Consider the following 24,119-nt stretch of genomic DNA (forward strand, 5'->3'; position numbering starts at 1 on the left):
AGGGCTTGAAGGGTGGGGAGGCGGGCGAGTGGGCTCAAGGGGGCGGGGGGGGGGGAGCTGGGTGAGGTGTCAATGTTCGTCTTGATAAAAGCCAAGAGTGCTTTCCCACTCACTTATCTCGCAAGAGGCTGTTTTCCGACAAACATTGGCAAATTCCATCTGAGCGTGTCGGTAAACGCCAAGCCATCAAAACTGGCGAGGTTTGCATTATCTTTCAAAAGGCGCTCTTTTGGGGGTACTCTGTCTTTGCGAAATGCAATGTATGTCAATGACAAGTGATTTATAGATATTATAGAACTCATACATACACAGTGTATATATATGTATATATATATATATATATATATATATACACACTGTATATCTTTTTTTTTACACCAATTACTCGGAAAAGATTTTGAATGACATCCCAGTCTCCTTTTTTGTACTACAAAATCCTGGCGTGTATCGACGAGGTGTAAAGACCGTTTATGTAAGCACGATCCGTCTTATTAGCAATCAAGCTAGCTATGCAAATCGAAATACATCCCCAAATAGTTTGATACTCACTCCACAGTGCATTAGTGAAGCGTGCCCCCCCCCGGCCCCCTCCCTGCATAGTCCACCAGCTGTGACGGAAGGGGGCGGGGTTAAAGTGGGAGGACCAGAATTCACCGCGAAGCTTCAACACCTCATTAAGTACTCCGCAGGCGCCAAGTTAACATCGATGACCCGACCCTGTGCTCTCCGCGAGGAATTACTGGTGGAAAAAACAAAGTTTTGTGTGTGCGTGCGTGCGTGCATGGTGTTTGATAGTTTTTCTTTTTTTTTTCTTTTTCTCACGCCGAACACCTGGAGTACACCCCTCCCGCCATTGTGGATCTATGCTAACACTGCGCGGGATTCAAGCAGGGTTTGCGAAGTAGAAGAGGAGGAATGTATCGTTTCTTTGCGAGACTAGCATTTCTCCTTCCGACCGTTATTTTCGTCTCACAAGGTAAAACGTTGTTTTTGTACTTTTTTTTTTTTACTTATGGGGGGGGGGTGACGTTTAGTCTTGGGTGTGCGTTTTGGGCACAAGTCGGGCACAACCGACCACGTGCACATTTGCATTCACCAGATTTAATTTGAGCCAAACGGAGTTAACTTTGCATAATATCTGTATATTTGAAATATCATATTGTCCCCTAAAAACTTTGGGTGTAAAATGTCACTTTTATGCATTTTAAAATGAAATGAATGTTGTCCGTGTGGAACTTCGTCCATAAAGTCTAAATGTTTTGAATTGAATTGACTACAACTTTATTGTCAATATTGAGGCGGTTTTGAAAAACATGCAGGATAATGGAAGTTGGTGCGTGTCTGTAAGGGCCAGGGGGACGCTCGAGGGGACTTTCCGGGGGGTTGGGGGGGGGCACCTTTTGTCTGCATGTGTGGGAGAGTGTGTGTGTGTGAAAGGTGGGAGGGAGTCTGAGTGTGGAGGGGGTAAACAATGCACGAGGAGAATGTTTTATGGCTCGTGCTGGACTGATTTCTTTTGTTCCCTGTTTGAGACCAGCAGCTGCCGCGCGTTTTTTTTTACCTCCCACCCCGCCCCCTCCCGTCAAAGTGTGCTCAGCCCCCCTTAGGAAGGCCACTGCACCATCACGATGCGCAGCCCTCGTGTCCCACCTGTGTCCTTTACACCCCGCCCCACCACCACCAACACTACACACACAGATACGCATGCACACTATTTTCAATGTAAAATATCAGCTTTATAGCATGTGTATTAGAGTGAGTTGTGTGGGGGTATATAATGACCAAAATGCATGATATGAAATCCCAATAAAGTTTTATGTGTGCATTCAACAGGTCTTAAATGCTCACTACCCACTGAGTCCTGCCTAAATGGAGGAAGATGTGAAGCCGCCCCCAGTGGGAATGGAGACTGCAAGTAAGTAAATCAAAACTTTTACTTTGTTGGGCTGTCTCGGAATTGTATTACTTTTGGGAGTATCGAAACAAAAAAAAAGGGGGGCAAGCCTCATATTCCCCGGTTCCCATTCCAGCCTTTGAGCAGCCTCTGCGCCCGGCAACCAGAGGCCCGGCGACCCTCCTCGAGCCCCGGCGTATTTTATTTATTTATTTATTTTTGTTACCCCCGCCGCAGGAGCCAACCGCTCCCTCAAAAAAGGGAAAGAAAAGGGGCTCAACGGGCCTGGAGATGTGCAGAAGGGGCCAATGGGACAAAAGCCCCTCCTACCCCGTCGGTTAATGAATGCAAGACTCCCTCAACTGCAAAGTGCGAGTACGCGTCCAGCCCTAAATCTTGTTTTTCTGCTCTTTCACTGGGGGGGGCGACAGCTGGGGCTCGCCCGCCGCCCGTCGCCCATTGTTGTGCAGTTGGGGGGGGGGGGATAATGCTGTGTGACTAATCGGAGTGGGCCTTCCCATCATGCCACAGACACCCCCAAACACTCCCCAAACCTCTGGCGTAAACCCCTCCCAAAACGCGACCTCTCCGCATCAAAAAGGCTTGTCCCCAGCTTACTGAATGCGTTCAGCCCACCCCTCCGACCTCAACCCTTTGCATCGCTCGTGTGTGTGATCTCCATTAGAAGGCCAGATGGCTGCGAAATCTAATTGGTTTGGATGTCAACAGCGTGAGATTGATTGGACTAAAGTGCTGAAATTTGAAGGCAAACAAGTGGGATTCGAGGGAGGATGCGGGGGGGGGGGGGCTAAAGAAGTAAAATTGTGGGCTGTTTCTGGGATTTCTGAGATTTCTCATTTTACTGGGCCAAAGTTTTAAGATGATACCCCTGGACTGGTTGTCAGCCAAACAGGCATTCACACTTGGATTTACACCCAACATGGATATTTTGGTCGTTTGACATATTTTCGAGCTCACTTCTCTTTTTTTGACCTTAAATGAAGAAAATACAAGACGGAACGAGGAGTTAAAATGATCTCTTGGTTCTTGTTGAGGAGTCCCTTCCTCCATTGTGACTCCAGGGTGGCCCCTCATCCCGGCCCCCCCCCCCCCCCCCCCCCTCGGGGCATGTGGTCGCGGCTGGCGCCTCTTTCTGCTCTGTGGGGACAAAGGGGGGGGGCGGCATTGAGGATGCGGTGCTACTAGCCCGAGGCCATCGATTCACAGTATCTAATCTGCACACTCATCCCCCTTCACCCCAAACACACACTCTTGTCCGCACGTGCGCATACGCTCGCATCTACACGGGCATCCTCCGCCTCTACAAAGCCTTGCACTGTGTCACTGTGTGGCTCCCTCCCAACTTGACAGTATAGACACGCTGCCTGCGTTCTTCCTCTCCCTCCTATCAATCATTCTGAACCGAGCAGCCGTCGGTCACGGAGAGCGCCGGGAGCTCGCCACTCAGCATGACCGATGTGCGCGCATTGGGGAGAATCCTATCGTGCGCTGTATTCGTGCCTCGGCATGGAAGCATATGGTGACACAGTTGTCAGGGGGTAAAGATCGAAATCCTCTTTGGGTTCCCACAAGGCGTGAGAACGCAGTGTAAATTCACCCGTCGGCTTAGTGTGGCATAGACTGGTAATCAGGTGTCTTTTTTTTTTCCCCAGTGAGTTTACTGGGATTATCTCCCTGAATCAAGACAATACCGCTGCCTCCACCATCTAGAAAATCTGATATTTAATCACCTGAGCACCGTTCAGCGACCCAGTAACATGGATTCATCCATTTTCTATTGCACGTTGTCTTCATTTGGTTTGACGGGGGAGAAGCGGCATAGCCTGCGGATCGGTCACCTTTCCACAGCCCTTTCACGCAAAATGTGTGCTCTTCCTGTTTGCCCAGGGATGGCAATTTTCCGCGGATACACGGAAATCCGCCGTTTTAATTGATCATTTTTGTGAATCGTCTAAATCCGTTGATCAAATTTTTGGTGGGGGTCAGGTACCTTATCGTCGAGTTTTCACGAGCTCTCCTGATCAGTCTTTCCATCTTCCGATTGTAAACAGCCCTGCGATTGGACGTGTATGATGTCTGACTTGTTGTGATTGGTCGCCCCGTCCAGGCCACGCCCCTTTCCGCTTTTTTCATCACTAGCCATTGCCATCCCTGTTTCCCATGTAGTTGTACAGTCTGTCGATAAAACCCCAACTTTGCACGCCAAACTCAAGCTGCAAGACCGACAGGTGCTGCTATGCCCCCCCCCCCAAAAAAAATTTAAGCGACGGGAATAAACGCAGGAAACACCTGCAACGGCTTGAAATGCAACATTTGACCAAAATAGACCCGCGGCTGGTGCGGCGGGACTTCTCTGACCTTGCACCGAGCTGTCTGGGATTGCATAGTGACGGTAAAATGTTTCGCTGGCAAAAGCCCATCTGCGGCGGGCTCCCAAGCACACAACCGCAAAGAGATGTTCCGCTCGCCCTCAAGGAATGCTGCACTTCATTTGTCCTCCTGAGGGATTACCAGCAGGGTCCTGGCTCAGCTCCACGCGAGCCTAAGCCCATCAGAAGTGTCCAAGTGTGTATCAATGAGTCAACTTTATTTAAGCTCTAAAGCCGTCGCTCCCCTCCTTGGATAGCCCCCGCTCCCCCGAATGCCCCCGATGCCTTGCGCACGCAGCGATCAACGTGTATGCGACCGATCCTGTTCTGGATCGTGGGATAGGGAGGTAGCGCTACTTTCGAAGGGCCCGCCGGTCAATTGCCGGTTTCTGGACGAAAGCCAGCTGTGAACCGCCAGATGTGGGGGGGCCCCGAATTACTTTTATTTTTTGGGCTAATGGGGGAGGGGGGGGGCCGTGACTCCCACGGAAAAAACAAACATGAAATTGTTATCTTAAATCTGGTGCCTGTTCCTGAAAGGTAAGCGAAGAAAAGGAGTGGCAAATGGTTCGACGAGTCCGTGTGATGCTCCATCTGTGCTTTAATTGCCAAGGAACGCAACAACGGGGCGGTGTTGGATTTCTGCTAAAAAAGACACCAATAGAAGGCCCCAAAAACGATGACAGCTGGCAAGGGGGGTGGCGTCGCATAAAGTTGCGCTGCGAACAGACGATGAAAAATCACCTGAATCGACAGCGATTGCTGGGTGGGGAGGCAGATGCCAATCAGCAGATGTCGAGTGGATGTTTGTGCGCCAAATGAGGTGATGCTCTCATGTCGCCCCCCCCCCCCCCCCCCTGTAAATCTTTCCACTTGGTTGCTTTTTAGAGGGCGAGACAGGAAATGGCCAACGGCCCCCGGTGACGCTCACAGGAACAATTCACCTCTGTCACTTTTGGATGAAACCTTTTTTTTTTTTCCCCTGTAATGTAACACCTCTTAAGTGAGGTTCAAACATACCGATCTCAACCAATTTTTTTCAAATAAGCAACTCCTCTTCTTGCTCTTTCTGTGCTCGGTGAACTCCATTCAACACCGCACACTTTTCAACCTTTTCTCAAACTACAATTTTGACAACTGGGAGAAAGAAATCACTTCAAACACACCACAGGATAATCGGTCAAGATAATCTGATAGGTGACCATCGTTTAAGGAAGTGTATTTTTTCTGATTTTGATCCTAAGGAGGAAAACTCAAATTCCAATCCGATTTGTGCGCGTGCCTCGTTCCGCGTCGAGCGTTGTGGAGCCCGAACGATCATCTCACCACATGATAATCACTCAGGCTGCATTGAGCGACATCTGGCAATCGGCCTCGTAATTGCCAACATCACGTCACCAAAAGCCGGAAAATTGATGAGCCTCGTTGCTTGCAATGCCAGCCCGAGGCACTTTGATGTCACTTTCACTCGACAGACCGGGGCGGTGTCGGGTAATGCGTCAGCTGAAAACCCCGTCGATGAATTGGCTTCGTTCCGTGAACGCAAGATGAATCCCAATACCGATTCATAAACGGGATGAAAGTCAGGTGGAAGCGTGTCAAACTCGACTGTCTGTCGTCAAAACATTTTCCCACAACAGTGGCATTTACCAATCCACAGTCAGTCTGGTTTGGTGTCGTCGGGGGCTGGTGTGTGTGTGTGTGGGGGGGGGGGCAAAGTCACCGCAGAGAGTGGCAGATGGTAGGCCTGGCCAAGTCACTCGGGAGGGAGCGTGGGGATGCACTGCGAGGGGAAAAGGCAAAAGAGCCGCCCCCCCCGGGGTCAGAGGTTGGGCGAGCATCTGCTCCGGCGGCCCAGAGGGGGATGACATTGCATCGCCGGGAGAGACCTGTTGCCGTGGTGTGCGTCCTCTTCACGACAAAGACAATGCGCCCCCCCCCTCCCACTCCCCAAAAACTCGTATTTGTCTTTACAGTATAAAAACCTATGACAGCATTTTATTCCATTTCCTTGATAACCAGATTAACACCCACGCACTGGTACGCTCTTTGTCCCGACAAGCATCTATTCAATACGCCGATGTCAGAAAAGACATCTCATGAATGATTTTCATACTAAGGTGAAGTGGAATTAGAATCGGGGACACTTCAAAGCCTCCGTGAATGTCCTGGCAGTCTTGTGTCGATTGGAACTGTCTGGACTCCCCGCGGTGCACACGGGCCAGTTAAGAGGTCTCACCTCGCTAAAGTCAACAGGAGAGGTTTCGACAGCACCGTGTGACACCGGGGTGGGGTGGGCGGGGGGTGGTTTGGGCGGGAGTCTGTAAAAGGGGAAACTGGCGGGAACGGGAACGAACGTCTGCAAAGGAAAAGTTCGGGCGAATCTTCGGGAAAAAAAAAAGGAAAGTCAAGAGCTGAGGTGTGTTTTGGGCTGAGAAAAAGGCCGAAGTTGCAACAGCTGACTTCACATGAGTTCGTCATGTCCCCGGGGGAGATGTTGGCTTGTCAGCACCCCCCCCCCCAGCAGGGCGGGGGGTGGGGGGGGCTCTTGTAGGGAGGAGTCTTGACCAACAGCTGCCCTCATTAACATGCGCACCTGCTCCCTGTGGAGACACAAACAGATGCCCCCCTCCCTCCAACACACACAGCCCCAAATTCAAACCAGAGGAGTCCCCCCCCCCCCCCCCTCCCCTCTCCTCTGAGCTAACAGCAGCATTTATAAGAGTGAACTAAAAACGGAGATTATTATCAGCTTTGAGCTCACACGTGGACAAGCGGGCGTAGAAAATGAACGGCCACGTTCAGCAAATGCGACTGTAGCAGCATCTTCGCTTTCAGGTCCGAACGGGAGCAAAATAATTGGGGGGGGGGGGGATTATGCACTGAATGCTTCGCTTCACGGTGGCCGTCCGCGCGGCGGCGGCGGTCTCCTTGATCTCTGCGCTCATTCGGGATGAGTGTGGACAACTTGGGGGCTGAAAGGTAGCCGGGAATGGGCCGGACTCTCCCATGGCGTCCCTCGCCCCAGCGCAATGTGTTTTCAAGGTTCAGAAAGAATCTAATCCGGAAGAACAACACCCCTGCCGGAGCGGGTGGGAAAATATGGGCGCCCAATTTTCCGACTCACCCTCGCATACAATATTACCTTGCGAAGTGCGTCAGGCTTTTCAATCAGTTATTAGTTCCTTTAGTTGATATGTTTTTGATGATTTGATTTTAGATTGATATAAAATTGAAACTCGAGTACCCCGTCCTTCTCCTCAGGTGTCCCAGTGACTACGTAGGCAACCGATGTCAATTCCCCAGCCCGTGCAGCCCGTCGCCGTGCCGCAACGGCGGCGAGTGTCGCGCGGTCTCCCACGGCAACACCGTCGACTTCCGCTGCGTGTGCCGGCCGGGTTTCACCGACCGCCTGTGCCTCACGCCGACCAACCACGCCTGCATGAGCTCGCCCTGCCGCAACGGGGGAACGTGCGACCTCGTCACGCTCGCGGCCTTCCGCTGCCGATGTCCACCCGGGTGGTCAGGTAGGACTCTCGAATGGAAGCCGATCCGCGGTCGTTAATTCCTCGCCGTTTGTAGCTTGGCGAAAAAAATGTAATTGGAATTTGTCTTTTTTTTCTTCTTCCTCCTGTGGCGTGACAGGCAAAACATGTCAACACCCCAACCCGTGCGCTTCAAACCCGTGCGCAAACGGCGGCCAGTGCTCGGCTTTCGATTCCACCTTCATATGCAGCTGCCCGCCCTCCTTCCACGGTCCAACCTGCAAGCAAGACGTCAACGAGTGCGCCCAGAGCCCGACGCCCTGCCTCAACGGCGGCATCTGCGCCAACGAGGTGGGCTCCTACCACTGCCGCTGCCCTCAGGACTACAGCGGGCCGCACTGCGAGACCCGCTACGTGCCGTGCAGCCCCTCGCCGTGCCAGAACGGGGGCACCTGCGTCCAGAAGGGCGACAGTATCTACGACTGCAGCTGTCTGCCGGGTAAGGGGCATGAATAAGAAGCGGCAGGCTCCCGTTAACGTGTGCTTTTCTTGTTCACCGTTTAAGCTTGGAAAATTAAATCTGAGCGAGTGGATTGAGTGGCAGGAAGCAGTAGTGCAGACGTTTCCCTTTGATAGCCTCGCAACACCCACACGATTGCTTTTTATTGTGTTGGCATCCCAAAACCAGAGTTGTTTAAAGGTTCTTAAATATAATGTAGCTGGGTTTTTTTCACTAAATTTGGCCATATAATTTTAGAAGAGTTTCAAATGATTCAATTCATTTACTAGACATGGGCCAATGTCCGGTTTGATGGTTTTCGTGGTTTTAAAATATCTCGGTTTCAATAACCAGTAATACTAGCTGTCACCAGTGTTGAGCTCTTTCACTCATTCACTCCTAAAGACGTTGTTAAACGTCTTTTGAGACTTGGTCCAGAATTGGCTGGTACTGAATTAATATGATTGCCTGCTTGCAGAGTTGAGTAAACCCAAATGTTCAGTATTCCATACCTTCATAAAGTCGAATAACACCAGAAAAGATGACATTTTAGTTTAAGAATCACCATCCTATTTGTCAAAAGGCATCAGCGTGATTCCAGCTGCATTAGTTTGCCGAATGAAGGCTTCTACAGCGGTTGTGTGTGTTCAAGTTGAAGGCATGCTGCGCCACTGCTGCGGGCGTCCGCGTCGGAATGCGGCGAGATAGCAAAGCCCGCCTCGCTCCTGCTGAGCCACGGGTCGATTCGTTCTCATCATACTATTGTGACGATAAAAAAAAAACAACAAAAAAAACATGCATGGAGACACTCTGCACAAAAGCTTTAAAGCACGAGGAGAGAGTAATTATCCACCATAGGTGCACGGAGCAAAGACGAGGAAACGCGCAAACTCGGCTCACTTGAGGCTGGAGTCATTTGTTGTTCCTCGCCCTTAATCGCATGCCGACTCTGTTATCAGGATTCACGGGGCAGAACTGTGAGCACAACATTGACGACTGCCCAGGCCACAGCTGTCTGAACGGCGGCGTCTGTGTCGACGGAGTCAACACCTACAACTGTCAATGTCCACCTCATTACACAGGTAACCTACCAGCAACGGCCGTGTTTTCGTCTGGCGGGGGCCCTGTATTTGTTATCTGGGCCTTCGCTGGGGATTTAGCTGACTTAATAGCACACACGGTTACACAAACCGTCAATACGATACAAAATTAGATTTTTTTTTTTCCAAATGTAGGTCAGGCCCAGCAGAAAAGGTGGCCCTATTTCCTCACCGCAGATATTCCTCCACTGACTCATCACCTTTTTGTCTTCCAGGCCAGTACTGCACAGAGAACGTGGACGAGTGCGAGCTGATGCCCAACGCGTGCCAGAACGGCGGCACCTGCCACGACACCCACGGGAGCTACCACTGCGTTTGCGTCAACGGCTGGACGGGCGACGACTGCAGCGAGAACATCGACGACTGCGCCAGCGCCGCCTGTTACCACGGCGCCACCTGTCACGACCGCGTGGCCTCCTTCTTCTGCGAGTGTCCGCACGGGCGCACAGGTAATACCCTTCAGCGTCGCCGTAAACTGAAAATAAAACTCTCATAAATTTGCCGCGCCGCTGAAAAGAGTGTTGTGAACAACGCTGGCAAATTGTTATGATTAAAAGTCTCAAAGTGTATTAATTAACTAACTAATTAATTAACACTCAAAGTGTATTAATTAACTAACTAATTGACTAACACTCAAAGTGTATTAATCTTTCAACACTGCAACAAAAGGCAAGGCGCTAGCCCCCCCCCCAGCTTGTCAGCTAACATGTTTGGGCCTGGTTTCTGACAACTAGTAAATCATAATTCCACCGGATAACCACTGCTGCGAACGAAAGCGGTGAACTGAATGTGGACTAATTCTAGCCCAAAAACTGTGTAAACGTTATAACATTACAGTTGTCAATCTTGGCCCGTGTTGTATATGTATTTAGAAACAGATCTTTCACTCCACAGGGTTTCTAAAATGAAAAACCAAGTACAGACTTTGAAATGTATAAACAAAAGGAAAAAAACCCCTCATCTAAAGATACCTGAAAAATCGACTAAACTTCAGCAACAGTATTTTTTTTTAACCAATGCGATGTTGCAGTGCAAATGACGTTCTCTCTGGGGCCGGTAGGTTTGCTGTGCCACCTGGATGACGCATGCATCAGCAATCCGTGTCAGAAAGGCTCCAACTGCGACACCAACCCAGTCAACGGGAAGGCAATCTGCACCTGTCCGCCGGGTTACACCGGCTCAGCCTGCAATTTGGACATCGACGAGTGCTCCCTCGGTGCGTCCGCTTTCCTCTTTCCGCAGAATTCAGTTCTTACGCCGACGCGTGACATATTTTGCTCCTTTTTAGGCGCCAACCCTTGCGAGCATGGCGGTCGTTGCCTCAACACCAAAGGCTCATTCCAGTGTAGGTGCCTTCAGGGTTACGAGGGCCCCCGCTGCGAGATGGATGTCAACGAGTGCATGTCGAATCCGTGCCACAACGACGCCACCTGCCTGGATCAGATCGGAGGATTCCACTGCATCTGCATGCCGGGTATGCGCATTTGGGAATTCTTAAAAAGAAAGAAGGGAGGCGGAGTTGCACTCACTGTGGTTTGACGGCGTTCAGGTTACGAGGGCGTATTCTGCCATATCAACACGGATGAGTGCGCCAGCCAGCCTTGTCTCAACAACGGCAACTGCGTTGACAAGATCAACTCCTTCCACTGCGAGTGTCCTCAAGGTGAGAAAATCCCAGAGAGGATTCCTCAGCATCTCCCCCTTTCTGTTCGGACAAATAATAGGCGACAAGTGTGGATCATTAAGCTTTCTGTTAATGATTATGCTAAACTATGCATGGATCGCGGAAAAAAAGGTAATCAAATAGTTTACTACGCTCAGTGAGAGGAAGATTAGCAAGTCGGGCGGGCACGGACGTTTGTGCTCGAGTTCAGCGCCAAAACCGCGGGCGGGGATTGGTTTATGGCTCAGCGGGCTGAGCCCCGTTGTGTTGCCTGAAAGAAACGTTGGGTGCACAGTAAGGCCTAGCGGGGGCGAGGGAGGGGCTTTGAGTAGTTTTGTTGTGGAGTGGTTCATTAGTTTCTTCGAGTGTGGATGGGGGGAGAAATACTTTTTACCAGTTTTCGCCATGTACAAAGTGTCTTTTGTGGAACTGCGCCTGCAGGATTCTCAGGGAGTCTCTGCCAGGTGGATATCGACGAGTGTGCCAGCACCCCTTGTAAAAATGGAGCAAAGTGTACCGACGGTCCCAACAAGTACACCTGCGAATGTGCAGAAGGTACGCCATCTGTTTTACTTTTTTTTTTTTTCTTCTTTCTTCGTTATATTTTCAGTGGTTTTCCACTTAATACTCCCATTTGTCTTTGGTTCCAGGTTACACGGGGCGGCATTGCGAGACCGACATCAACGAGTGCTCCTCGGACCCCTGTCATTACGGCACCTGCAAGGACGGGCTGGCCTCGTTTACATGCTATTGCCGTCCTGGCTACACGGGCCGCCTGTGCGAGACCAACATCAACGAGTGTCTGAGCCAGCCCTGCAGGAACGGCGGCACTTGCCAGGATAGAGAGAACGCGTATATCTGTTCCTGCCCCAAAGGCACCGCGGGTGAGACCTCGTCAGGCGGGGGGAATCTAGAATTCACAAATGCGGGTTGCCTAATTTCTTCCCGACGGAACCAGGTTTCAACTGCGAGATCAACCTGGATGACTGCAAGAGCCACCCCTGCGATTACGGGAGGTGCATCGACAAGCTCAACGGCTACGAGTGTGCGTGCGAGCCGGGCTACACAGGTGAGCGCTGGGTGGAGTTTACAGGTGCAAGTGGGGTGGTCCCCCGAGCATAAGGAGGGGGCGGAAAGGACAGGTGGCCGGCGGGCCCGTTCTGGCGGAACAATGGTGTCAGATTGCCTGTGTGATGGGCTTTGAAAGCAGCACTCTCCTCAACCCCATGCATGCTAAAAAAAAAAAAAAAAACCAACAACAAAAACACCCCCTCATTCAAAAAGACTTGGTAAGACGATCCTTTTAAGGGAAAAATAATTGTTAATGACATTTGTTGTGTGATTGCACGGCGTACTTGTCAGGTCTTCCCCCTCATCTTGGCCCGACAGAACCGGTTCTGACTGGTAGTGTCGGTGTGATTATTCTTAAAGAGGGCAAGCCAGGACCAAGTGTGTGTGTGTGTGTGCGTGTGCGGGCAGGCTGCTGTGCCCCCCGCTCCCTTGTCCCCTCTGTCTTTCTGTGCCGATATGGGCACGGCGGGATGGAGGAGCAAGGGGACAGAGGACTATTGTAACTGATGTGAGGCGGTTGGGCCCCGCCCCTCCTGATTGATGAAGAGTAAGGGAGGAGGGAGTCAGATAGGACAGCGGCGTGAGCGGGGGGGGGTTTAATTGTTACTCGGCCGTGTGTGAAATGCGTCTGGCCTTCTGTCACCGTAAACAAGTCTTGTGAGGTTAGGTGTCCCTGGATTGTGTGTGTGTGTGTGAATATGGAGAGTAGTTACACCCCCCAACCTCCTTCCTGGCAGCACCTCCCCCTCCCAAGGCCCAACGCTCCTTCTGCCTATTCAACAGGCTGCCATTCAATCAATGGTGGCAAGGCAGAATAGCCCCCCAGGGCCCACCAGGCCAAGCAGACACTGAGCTGCTCCTGCTCTTTTCAATTGAACGCTCAGGGAGTTTTCAGTGTTAGCTTTCTATTGTCCAAAAAGCCGCACTGTTCACCTCAATTGGGGCGGTGGGGGGGGGGGGGGGGGGCTCAACGAATACCACAGCGCAGAGCAGAGTGTCCAGCTGTGTTTTGTCAACGTGCCAAAATTCATGTACAGGCATTCAGGCCCCAAAAAAAAAAAAAAAAAAAATCTTTAGTTTGAAGGAGGAAAAAAAAAAGCCTCTTCTTTCCAGGAACGATGTGCAACATCAATATAGACGACTGCGCCATCAGCCCGTGTCACAACGGCGGCACGTGCGTGGATGGCATCAACGGCTTCACCTGCCTCTGTCCCGAAGGCTACGACGATGCCACCTGCTTGTCCCAGGTGGATGAGTGCGGCAGTAACCCGTGCATCCACGGCCGATGCCAAGACCTCATCAACGGGTGAGCAGCAGCCTCGTGTCTCGGGGTCGTCATGAAGCCATAAACCAGTGGAGAAATCGCTGACGTTTTTTTTTTTTTTTTTTTTAATGGAAGCTATAAATGCACCTGCGACTCTGGCTGGAGCGGCCCGAATTGTGACATCAACAACAACGAGTGCGAGTCTAACCCGTGCACGAACGGAGGAACCTGTAAGGACATGACCAGCGGGTACCACTGTACGTGCAGAGCAGGCTTCACAGGTCAGCCACGGCGGCTAAGCGCTCCTATTTTTTGCGGCTACTCCTTTTCTGGCATCTAACCAAGTCCAAATACCCACCTACCCCCTTCCCGCAACAGGACCCAACTGCCAAACTAACATTAACGAGTGCGCATCAAACCCCTGCCTCAACCAGGGCACCTGCATGGATGACGTGGCAGGATACAAGTGCAACTGTCAGCTCCCCTACACCGGTACGACACGTAGCTGCTTGCTTCGTTTGCGATAACTAAAAGGGTATCTTCCTTCTTTCCGCGCTAAAGGTTTATCCTGCGTTGTTTAACCAAACCTCATCCAGTCATCACTCTATCGGAGATGCTTTTTTTTTTTTTTGTCTTCACTGTGTGGAAAGACTGCCTGTCTGTCTCGGAGGGATAACATAGAATGTATGTTTTCCTTGAGTGGTTGTGGGTGGGGGCGGTGTAGTGTGGCACCCCTGCTAATATAAGCGGGAGAACTCCAACTCGCTCCGCACCCCCATTCCCGTTTCCGCCACGTCCTGTTTCCTGTCTGTGATCGCACAATAACAGGAAACAGGAAAGCCCTTCCTATTTGGTTAAGTCGTCATGGAAATGGATAAGGAAGAGGGACGGGGGGCGGGGGGGGGGCGTCCTCTTACTTAGCGGCTTCAATGTTTGTCTTTTTGTTCCCAGGTGAAAACTGTGAGACTTTGCTGGCCCCCTGCAACTTGAGACCCTGCAAAAATGGCGGACTGTGCAAAGAGTCCGAGGACTACCAGAGCTTCTCATGCAGCTGTCCCGCGGGGTGGCAAGGTATCTATTCCTGTCCTTTTTTTTTTTTTCCCTCTCGCATCTTCCGGATCATTCAATTAACCACGCTCTCCTTCAAACCAAGGTCAAACTTGCGAGATTGACATCAACGAATGTGTGAAAAGCCCGTGTCGCAATGGAGCCCTTTGTCACAACACCGTGGGAAGCTACCAGTGCACGTGCCTGCCTGGCTACACGGGGCAGAAGTGTGAGACTGACGTCGATGATTGCAAGCCAAGTAAGGACCACGGATGTATGACAAAAATAAAAGGCCGTTTTTAAAGATGGGAAAAATATGTGGCGCCTGCATAGAGCTCAAACGTCCTCTTTCCCTGCGTTTCAGATCCATGCAGCAACGGCGGTCTGTGCCGCGACGCCATCGACACCTTCACATGTATCTGCCTGCCCGGCTTTCGCGGCGGCAGATGCGAGCAAGACATCAACGAATGCGAGAGCAACCCCTGCCGAAACGGCGCCAACTGCACCGACTGCGTCGACAGCTACACGTGCACCTGCCCGCCCGGCTTCAGCGGCATCAACTGCGAGATCAACACCAACGACTGCACCGACAGGTTAGCTCGCGGCTGCCGGCGCCGTTGCCAAATTTGTGGTGGAAATGTTTCAAATACGAACTCGGTTGTGTTTCGCTAGCTCTTGCTTTAACGGCGGCACCTGCGCGGATGGCATCAACGCCTTCACGTGCCTGTGCCTGCCTGGATTTACCGGCAGCTACTGCCAATATGACATCAACGAGTGTGACTCAAGGCCGTGTCTCAACGGGGGCACGTGCCTGGACAGTTTCGGAACGTACAAATGCACCTGCCCCCCAGGTTACACGGGCGTCAACTGCCAGGTAATGGGAGCCCGCCGCCGCGTCGGTTTTCCACGTCACCAGTAGGGAGTCGTTCGTTAACATTTCTCTGTCTGTTTGTTAGAATCTCATACGCTGGTGCGATTCGTCCCCCTGTAAAAACGGGGGCACTTGCTGGCAAAAGGGGGCCTCCTACACCTGCCAGTGTCAAACCGGTTGGACCGGCCTCTACTGTGACATCCCGAGCGTGTCCTGTGAAGTCGCAGCCAAACAACAAGGTAGTTATTGCTCGTGCAGCGGTCCGCTAATCCACTTATCCTCACGAGGGTCGTTGGGCGTGCCGGAGCCTATCCCAGCTGTTTTCGGGCAGTAGGCGGGGGACACCCTGAACTGGTTGCCAGCCAGTCGCAGGGCATACATAGACAAACAACCATTCGCGCTCACAATCACACCAAGGGACAATTTAGAGTGTTCCGTTAACCTGCCATGAATGTTTTTGGAATGTGGGAGGAAAACTGAGTACCCGGAGAAAACCCACGCAGGCACAGGGACAACATGCAAAATCCACAAAAGAAGGCCGGAGCCGGAATCGAATTCTGCAACTCTGCACTGTGAGGCGGAAGTGCTAACCAATCGACATCCGTGCCGCCCCTGATCACTTCATATTCTCTGGAAATCACAATGCCTCATCATTGTTAAGCTATTTTAGGACAGGCCTGTGGGCTACCTGTATGGTCTTTGGGGGATTCCCACTGTCCATTTTGGTGACCCCCACTGTCAGTTTTTATTAAGCGCAATGTTTTAGAGGACTCTTGTTTTTGTTTTTTTTCTTGATTAAAAACATCACAAAAACGTTTGTGTTTTTTGGGGGCCGGTGGTTGGAACAGATCAACGGCTCATTGGCATTTCCATTCATTTCAGCGAGGAAATATGATTTCAGACACAAGTGTTTTTGCGTTACAAACACGCTCACGAAGCAAATGGGCATTCGCTAACCGCCATTCCGTGCTCTCAGGTGTCGAAGTGGCTCACCTGTGCCGGAATTCGGGCCAGTGCCTCGATGCCGGAAGCACGCATTACTGCCGCTGCCAGGCGGGCTACACCGGCAGCTACTGTCAGGAGCAAGTGGACGAGTGTTCCCCTAATCCATGCCACAACGGAGCCGCATGCACTGATTATCTCGGAGGCTACAGCTGCGAGGTATGCGACGGTCTTTTATGAAGCGTTGAGCGTCGTTTTGCGATACAAATGCTCACGTTGGTCTCTCTCGCCAGTGTCTCCCTGGTTACCATGGCGTGAACTGCTCAAAGGAGATCAATGAATGCCAATCTCAGCCCTGTCAGAATGGCGGCACTTGCATCGATCTCATTAACACCTACAAGTGCTCCTGTCCCAGAGGAACTCAAGGTACATAATTGCACTCCCGATTTCCTCAAAAGTAAAAAATAAAAAATCAGGCCTCACCCCCCCCCCCCCCCCTCCTCATCCGATACTTCTGTCACTCTCAGGCGTCCACTGCGAGATCAATCTGGACGACTGCAACCCGTTCAGCGACCCGCTGACGCACGAGCCCAAATGCTTCAACGATGGCAAATGCGTGGATCGCATTGGGGGCTACCAATGCGTGTGCCCGGCGGGCTACGTGGGCGAGCGCTGCGAGGGCGACGTCAACGAGTGTTTGTCGGATCCGTGCGATCCCAGGGGCTCTTACAACTGCATCCAGCTCACCAACAGTTACCGCTGCGAATGCCGCACCGGCTATACAGGTACCGATTTTGGACGAGGCGTCATCGATCACCGACGCGACGGACTGTCTTGTCGTTCACCAGGCCAGCGTTGTGACAAAGTTTTCGATGGCTGCAAAGGAAGACCTTGCAGAAACGGAGGCACGTGCGCCGTCGCCAGTAACACTCCTCATGGCTTCATCTGCAAGTGCCCGCCGGTGAGTGCATACTGGACATATTGTACCCTTTCTCTTAACTTGAATATATTAAAGAGTTAAAGCAAGCAAAGCCGTAGCGAACCAGTATTAATAAATGGAATCGGAATAACAAAATTTTTATCAGTTGTTGATACTCGGTGACCCGCGCGACCCTCTCGTCCTATTAGGGCTTCACCGGCTCCTCCTGTGAGTATGATTCTCGCTCCTGCGGGAATCTGAACTGCAGGAACGGAGGCACGTGCGTGTCAGGCCACCTGGGCCCGCGTTGCCTGTGTCCTCCGGCCTTCACGGGACCCGAGTGCCTGACCTCGACCGACAGCCTCTGCGTCTCCAACCCGTGCTACAACGGCGGCACCTGCCAAATCACCCCGGATGCGCCGTACTTCCGGTGCGGCTGTCCCAGCAATTTCAACGGCCTGCTGTGCCACATCCTGGACTACTCCTTTGTCGGCGGCTTCGGCCGTGACATTACGCCTCCTCCCGAAGTGGAGGTGAGCTGCGAGAACCCCCAGTGCGACGAGTGGGCCGGCAACCACATCTGCGACTCGCTGTGCAACAACCACGCGTGCGGCTGGGACGGAGGCGACTGCTCCCTGAATTTCGATGATCCCTGGCAAAACTGCTCGGCGGCTCTGCAGTGCTGGCGCTACTTCAACGACGGCAAGTGCGACGGCCAGTGTAACAGCCCCGGATGTCTCTACGATGGCTTTGACTGCCAGGGACAGGAAGGGCAATGCAAGTAAGTCTGGAAATTTTAGCCATGGTTCTAGAATGCCTCGAGGGCAGCAAATATTTACAGTCGGCCCTCTGCCGTTTGCGGGGAATCCATTGTTTTCCAATGTAAAAGCAGAGGTTTGCACACGTTCGATGGAGAATTACCGTTGCTGTAATTCTAACCCGAGCTCCTTTCTGTCCCGCAGTCCACTTTACGACCAGTACTGCAAAGACCACTATGCCGATGGCCACTGTGATCAGGGCTGTAATAATGCCGAGTGTGAATGGGATGGCCTGGACTGCGCAAACAACATGCCGGAAAAGCTAGCAGACGGACATTTAGTCCTGGTGGTCCACATTCCGCCGGAGCAACTTAAAAATCGCTCGTCGGCCTTCCTCAGGGACCTCAGCAGCGTTCTTCACACCAATGTGGTCTTCCGCCGCGATGCGAGAGGGGAGCCCATGATCTTCCCTTATTATGGCAACGAGCAGGACCTGGTGAAGCACAACGTGCTGAAGCGCTCAGCGGACGGCTGGCCCGAGTGGACGGCGATGCCAGCAAATGTTTTGAGTCAAATGAAGGACGGCGTGTCTGCCATGGTCAGCCCGCGCAAACGCAGAGAGCTGGATTCTCTGCAAGTCAAAGGGTTTGTACCACTAAACTACCGTATTTTTTTGGACTCTTAGTTGCTCAGAAATGTAAATGGTACTCCTCAAAATAAATTAAAAAATCCATCATGAAGAAGAAGTACATGCATACATACATTATATAAATCCCCAAAACCCCGTTCCCTCATCGTGTTGGCGAATTCAGATTGGAGTCAAAACTTTCACTTTTAGTTTTTCTTTTTCATTTAAAACGGCTTACCTTAGCCAGAATCTGCGTTGCATTGTGGCCTACTTTCGTTTGGCGGTTGGCAAATACTTTTGGTGCATTACCACCACCTTCTGACATTGAGAGCGTGCGAGTCCCCGCCGGTGTCAACACAATTGGGAACGGAGATTTTGGGTACGAGCCTGACCTCAAATTTTAACACTATACAAATTGCACCTGCGTATAAGACGCAGGACCTGCCAAACTTTGAAAAAATTTACAGTCATGGTGACTTCATCCAGTGTATTTTCCCTGAAACAGTCTGCGCGTTACCAATTCTCTCTCTTTCATCATGTAGGTCCATAGTCTACCTGGAAATTGACAACCGGCAGTGTTACCAGCAATCCAGCGAATGCTTCCAAAGTGCCACCGACGTTGCGGCCTTCCTCGGAGCACTGGCCTCCAGTGGGAATCTCAATGTTCCGTATATCGAAGCTGTCACCAGTACGTAACTCACTCTTTCCTATGCGTGATTGCCTGTAACACTTAAGTAGCAAATTGCAACTGTCATTTTTATTTGAATTTTTTTTCTCGCCCAGGCGTAAGACCCACTCCTTCTAGTTCCGAGCTCTATCCCATGTATGTGGTCTTCCTGGGGTTAGCGGCTTTGGGTTTCGTAAGCCTCGGTGTTTTGGTCTCACGCAAGCGACGACGAGAACACGGCCAGCTTTGGTTCCCGGAGGGATTCAAGGCGTCGGAGCCCAGCAAGAAGAAACGCAGAGAACCGGTCGGGGAAGATTCTGTCGGACTGAGGTGAGAAACTCAGGAATGAATCCCGGAATATGAAGGTAGTGGCGGACTGAATGGTTTCCTTTTTTTTTCTTTAAACAGGCCTATGAAAATATCTGACATCAATCTGATGGATGACAATCAAAACGAATGGGGTGAGGAGGATCCCGACTGCAGCCGTTTCAAGGCGAGTCAACCATTCTAATCAAACTGGCCGCAAGATAGCACTTCTGCTAGCGCAGTCGATCATTGGCTCGGTGTTCTGCAGTTTGAGGAGCCGTCCATGCTGGATCTGAGAGACCGGACTGACCAGAGAAAATGGACCCAACAGCATTTGGATGCGGCCGATCTGCGGATCGCGTCCGTCGCCCCTACGCCCCCTCAAGGGGAGATTGAGAATGACTGCATGGATGTCAACGTCAGGGGACCAGGTTTGCTTGCTTCTTTTTGCTTTTCTCTGAGATATCGAGACCGTGCCATTGTTAAAACTTGTGTGGTGTTTTCTCTTATGAACGGCGATTGGCAACTCAACCTAATTGTGTTTTTTTCCAGATGGTTTCACCCCACTGATGATTGCCTCCTGCAGCGGCGGAGGACTTGAGACGGCTAACAGCGAAGAGGAAGAGGATCCCTCCGCAGAGATCATCACAGACTTCATCTACCAAGGCGCAAACCTCCACAACCAGACCGACCGCACGGGCGAGACGGCCCTCCACTTGGCCGCCCGCTACGCTCGCTCCGATGCCGCCAAGCGGCTCCTGGAGTCCAGTGCCGATGCAAACGTCCAGGACAACATGGGACGCACTCCTCTTCATGCAGCTGTAGCTGCTGATGCGCAGGGGGTGTTCCAGGTAAATTCCTGTTTTATATCGAGTCTCTGCGGTTGTTTGTATGGCGGCCAGTTACGACATGGGGGATTATTTTTTTTTAACTCATTCACTGCCATTGACGGCTATAGTCGTCAAAGATCCGTTTCAATTGGCCCGGCGGGGAATGGGTTGATGTGATTCCAATATACAAGTACGTCATGCGCACAAATACTGATTTGTGGCCAAATCAAAGTGCTAACAATATTCTTACTTGAGTACAATTCTGCATCCTGCATTGTTATTTGCAACCATTTTGCTTGCCATCTCAACTCCAGTGTAGCCACAGTGAATTGAATTCTGCCATCATGTCATTTCCGCCCTAACAGTTAACTCAACAAGCGGGTGTTTTTTTTTTGTTGTTGCAGATTTTAATCCGAAACCGCGCTACCGATCTTGATGCGCACATGCATGATGGGACAACGCCGCTGATACTGGCTTCCAGGTTGGCAGCTGAGGGCATGTTGGAAGAGCTGATCAACTGCCATGCCGATGCCAACGGCACCGACGATTCTGGTAGCTAACGCTTCTGTCCACATGCATAAATTACACTGCATATTATGATGACTCAATATCTATTTTTTTTTCCCCTCTTCGCAGGTAAATCGGCGCTTCACTGGGCTGCGGCTGTCAACAATGTGCAGGCTGCCTTGATCCTGCTGAAAAACGGTGCCAACAAAGACATGCAAGATAACAAGGTATGTGTGATAATATGACTTGACAAGTATTGGTAGCGTCGTACAGGAGTTCTCAAACCCCTCGGGGTTTACAATATGCAGTTTGTGACAATGATATTAAGGCTTTTAGTTGGTTGAAAGGAACACTGCAAAAACAAAAATGGAACCCAGATTAAGTATCACAAAGAACAGCAAAATATGCTTGTACTTTGTCAAGGTAGTTCTTCTAATCGGGCAGTTTTATGGTCAGAATTACCTGTTCAAGTAAAGAGCAAGGCTTAGTATGTTTATTTTATTGTCGCGCCAGCCCCCATATGGAGGTACGCATTACTTTGCAGCTCCCAAGTTACAGCGTGCAGAATGAGAGCCAGTTTATTATTATTTTTTTTTAAAAAAAATATTTTTAGGAAGAGACGCCGCTCTTCCTTGCCGCCCGTGAGGGAAGCTACGGGACAGCTAAGGTTCTGCTGGAGCACTTTGCTAACCGCGAAATCACCGACCATCTGGACCAGCTGCCGAGGGATATCGCCCAGGAGCGGATGCACCACGACATTGTGCGGCTGCTGGACGAGTACAACGTGGTCCGCAGCCCGGGCCTTCACTCCGCCCCTCTCAGCACTTCCTCCAGTCTCTCGCCGCCGCTCTGCTCCCCCAACGACTACCTTAGCAACCTGAAACCCAACCTGTCCATCAAGAAGGTGCGTAAAGGAGGGAAAGACGGCGGCAAAGACAACAGGGTGAAGAAGAAGAAGTCGCTGGACGGGAAGAGCAATTTGCTGGACACGTCGGCCGTGCTGTCCCCGGTGGACTCCCTCGAGTCCCCCCACGGCTACCTGTCTGATGCCGCCTCTCCTCCCATGACGTCACCGTTCCAGCAGTCTCCCCCGATTTCCCTCAATCACCTTCAAGGGAAGGGCGACTCGCACATGGGTCAGATGAGTATGGCTTTTGATCCCAACCCTCCCCGCCTCTCCCACATGCCCATGTCCAGCCCGAATAGTCAGGGGAGCGCGTCTGTTGGTGGCAGCAGGGTCGGTCAGTGCGACTGGATGTCCAGGATGCACCCGGGCCAGCAAGGCAGCTTCCACCAGGCCTCCCCCCTGTCCCACAACATGATGGGAGGCCTCAGCGGCGTCAGCACGGCCACCTTGTCGCAGATCATGGGCTACCAGAACCTCCAGACCAGCCGCCTTGGCTCGGCAGCTCACATGATGCAGCAGGCCCACCCGCGCCAACTCCAGCACCAGAACTCCAACTCGGCCACCGCCGGGCAGGCCATGACGCAGGGCTTCCCCACCATCGAGCTGAACGGCGGCGGCGACATGCAGCAGAACAACGGGCGGTCCATGGCCATCCACAGCGTGATGCCCCAGGAGACGCAAATCCTCGGCGCCCAGTTCCTCACTCCTCCTTCCCAGCACAGCTATTCGGGACCCATGGACAACACGCCCAACCACCAGCTGCAGGTGCCCGACCACCCGTTTCTGACACCCTCCCCCGGCTCGCCCGACCAGTGGTCCATCTCATCCCCACATTCCATGTCCGACTGGTCGGAAGGCATCTCAAGTCCCCCGACCAGCATCCACTCGCAGATGAATCTGATCCCAGAGCAGTTCAAGTAGGCTCCTAATAAAATCAACAAGCTGGAGACCCAACACTGGAGAGCCCAACATGGTCCTTACTTTTAATACTAATGATAAGAATCTTTTTGAGTACCTTTTTATTTATTTATGTGCTTTTTTTTTTACCTGAGAATATACTGAATATGCCTTTATATTTATGCTTTTTTTTTTACATTTTATTTTTTGTTCTGTATGTATGAGAAGAATAGACAATTTTAAAAAGGAGTGTATCAGAAAAAAAGATACTCCCTGTTGTGTACACTGGCTATTTATTTCTCTTTGGTTGTTACATTCACTGGATTGTTTTTTAAAAATGTTTTTTGCTCCTCTTTTTACAAGGTTAAATTGGGATTATGTTGCATTATGTAAATAAGACTTAAAAAATATATTTTCAGTATTAACTTTTTTTTTCTTCCAAAAGTGTTAACTTGAGGCTCCCTTTTTGTTGAAAATGTTACAGTTCATGTTAGTGCCAGTGTGGCATGTAGTTTTTTTCCCCAAGAAAACTAAATGTTTGTGGGATTTCTTGCATATCTTCAAGGTGGGAAAACATGTTTGTCAAAGAAATAAGGACCTTAACGACATCTTCCCTGCGCTTTGTTGAAAAGTTTAGCATAGGGTGTCAAAATGTCATGTTTTATAAACTAACTCAGAGGTTAAAACATGTTTTAAATGAAGGTGTGATTTAAAGAAGGTATCACCTTAATGCAAAGGTGTAGTTTGCAAATTACTTCTTGATTAAAAATATTTTGTAAAGACGGACTTGATTCAATAAAAGCTGTTACTTCAAGGAATTTGATCCGAACTATTTTTATCGTGAAATCATTCATGTTGCATTAATAACTTCTGTGCTTCTTTGTACAATGATGCCTTCAGATCAAAGTGTCCCAACTTACAAGCTGTCTGGCCATTTTTGACTTTGATTTAGGAGCAAAATCTTGAGATATGAACGCTGCACCATCGCTATGAACTCAACCCAATTAAGTAGGGAACAATTATTCAAAAAAGAGGCTTCAAGTTGTTTATTGTCACTCGTGGTTGATGTTATTGGGAAAATAAACAAAAGCTAATATATACAGTATATACTGTGTGTATACATATAGGTATATACATGTGTGTATATATATATATATATAGTATATATATACACAGTATATATGTGTATATACACATATATATATGTATATACTGTGTATATATATATGTATATATATACACATATATATATGTATATACTCTGTGTATATATATATATATATATATGGTAGAGGACCCGAGCTGAATGAGGGACGGACACCACCCGAGGGGGGGTGAGACGAGGACTTTTTATGTATATATACACACACACACATACATACATACACATTTGGGTACTACAATACTTGAAAAAATTGAATGCGGGGGAGGGGGGGGGGGACCACGCTGTCGTTTCAATATGTCGAACCATCAC

The 24,119-nt window shown here is 50.6% G+C and overlaps 1 protein-coding gene across 1 annotated transcript; it reads left to right on the forward strand.

The window, feature by feature from the left end:
* Positions 1-702: 702 nt before the first annotated feature.
* Positions 703-23,463, forward strand: notch1a (notch receptor 1a). Its single transcript, XM_086135152.1, has 34 exons — positions 703-976; positions 1,834-1,915; positions 7,549-7,811; positions 7,930-8,268; positions 9,228-9,350; positions 9,584-9,817; positions 10,429-10,584; positions 10,657-10,842; positions 10,918-11,031; positions 11,473-11,586; positions 11,682-11,915; positions 11,990-12,100; positions 13,216-13,408; positions 13,502-13,647; positions 13,745-13,858; positions 14,318-14,437; positions 14,520-14,672; positions 14,778-15,006; positions 15,086-15,287; positions 15,370-15,523; positions 16,261-16,445; positions 16,520-16,652; positions 16,754-17,011; positions 17,075-17,187; positions 17,355-17,926; positions 18,108-18,548; positions 19,074-19,219; positions 19,315-19,528; positions 19,607-19,691; positions 19,773-19,935; positions 20,057-20,355; positions 20,739-20,886; positions 20,971-21,068; positions 21,455-23,463. Exons 1-34 carry the CDS (start codon positions 916-918, stop codon positions 22,667-22,669), a joined length of 7,398 nt encoding a protein of 2,465 aa, XP_085991278.1. The 5' UTR covers positions 703-915; the 3' UTR covers positions 22,670-23,463.
* Positions 23,464-24,119: the final 656 nt, after the last annotated feature.

Source organism: Hippocampus guttulatus, chromosome 17 (genome assembly GCF_054856545.1).
Source record: "Hippocampus guttulatus isolate MCC_2025c chromosome 17, RoL_Hgut_1.0, whole genome shotgun sequence".
Lineage (NCBI taxonomy): Eukaryota > Metazoa > Chordata > Actinopteri > Syngnathiformes > Syngnathidae > Hippocampus > Hippocampus guttulatus.

What these genes read in the sequence shown, in the direction of transcription:
- notch1a (XM_086135152.1), top strand. Translation starts at nt 916, where the DNA reads ATGTATCGTTTCTTTGCGAGACTAGCATTTCTCCTTCCGACCGTTATT. An exon ending in GTGCGAGCCGGGCTACACAG is followed by an intron (nt 12,101 to 13,215) that starts GTGAGCGCTGGG and finishes TCTTCTTTCCAG; the next exon opens with GAACGATGTGCAACATCAAT. An exon ending in AGTCGCAGCCAAACAACAAG is followed by an intron (nt 15,524 to 16,260) that starts GTAGTTATTGCT and finishes CCGTGCTCTCAG; the next exon opens with GTGTCGAAGTGGCTCACCTG.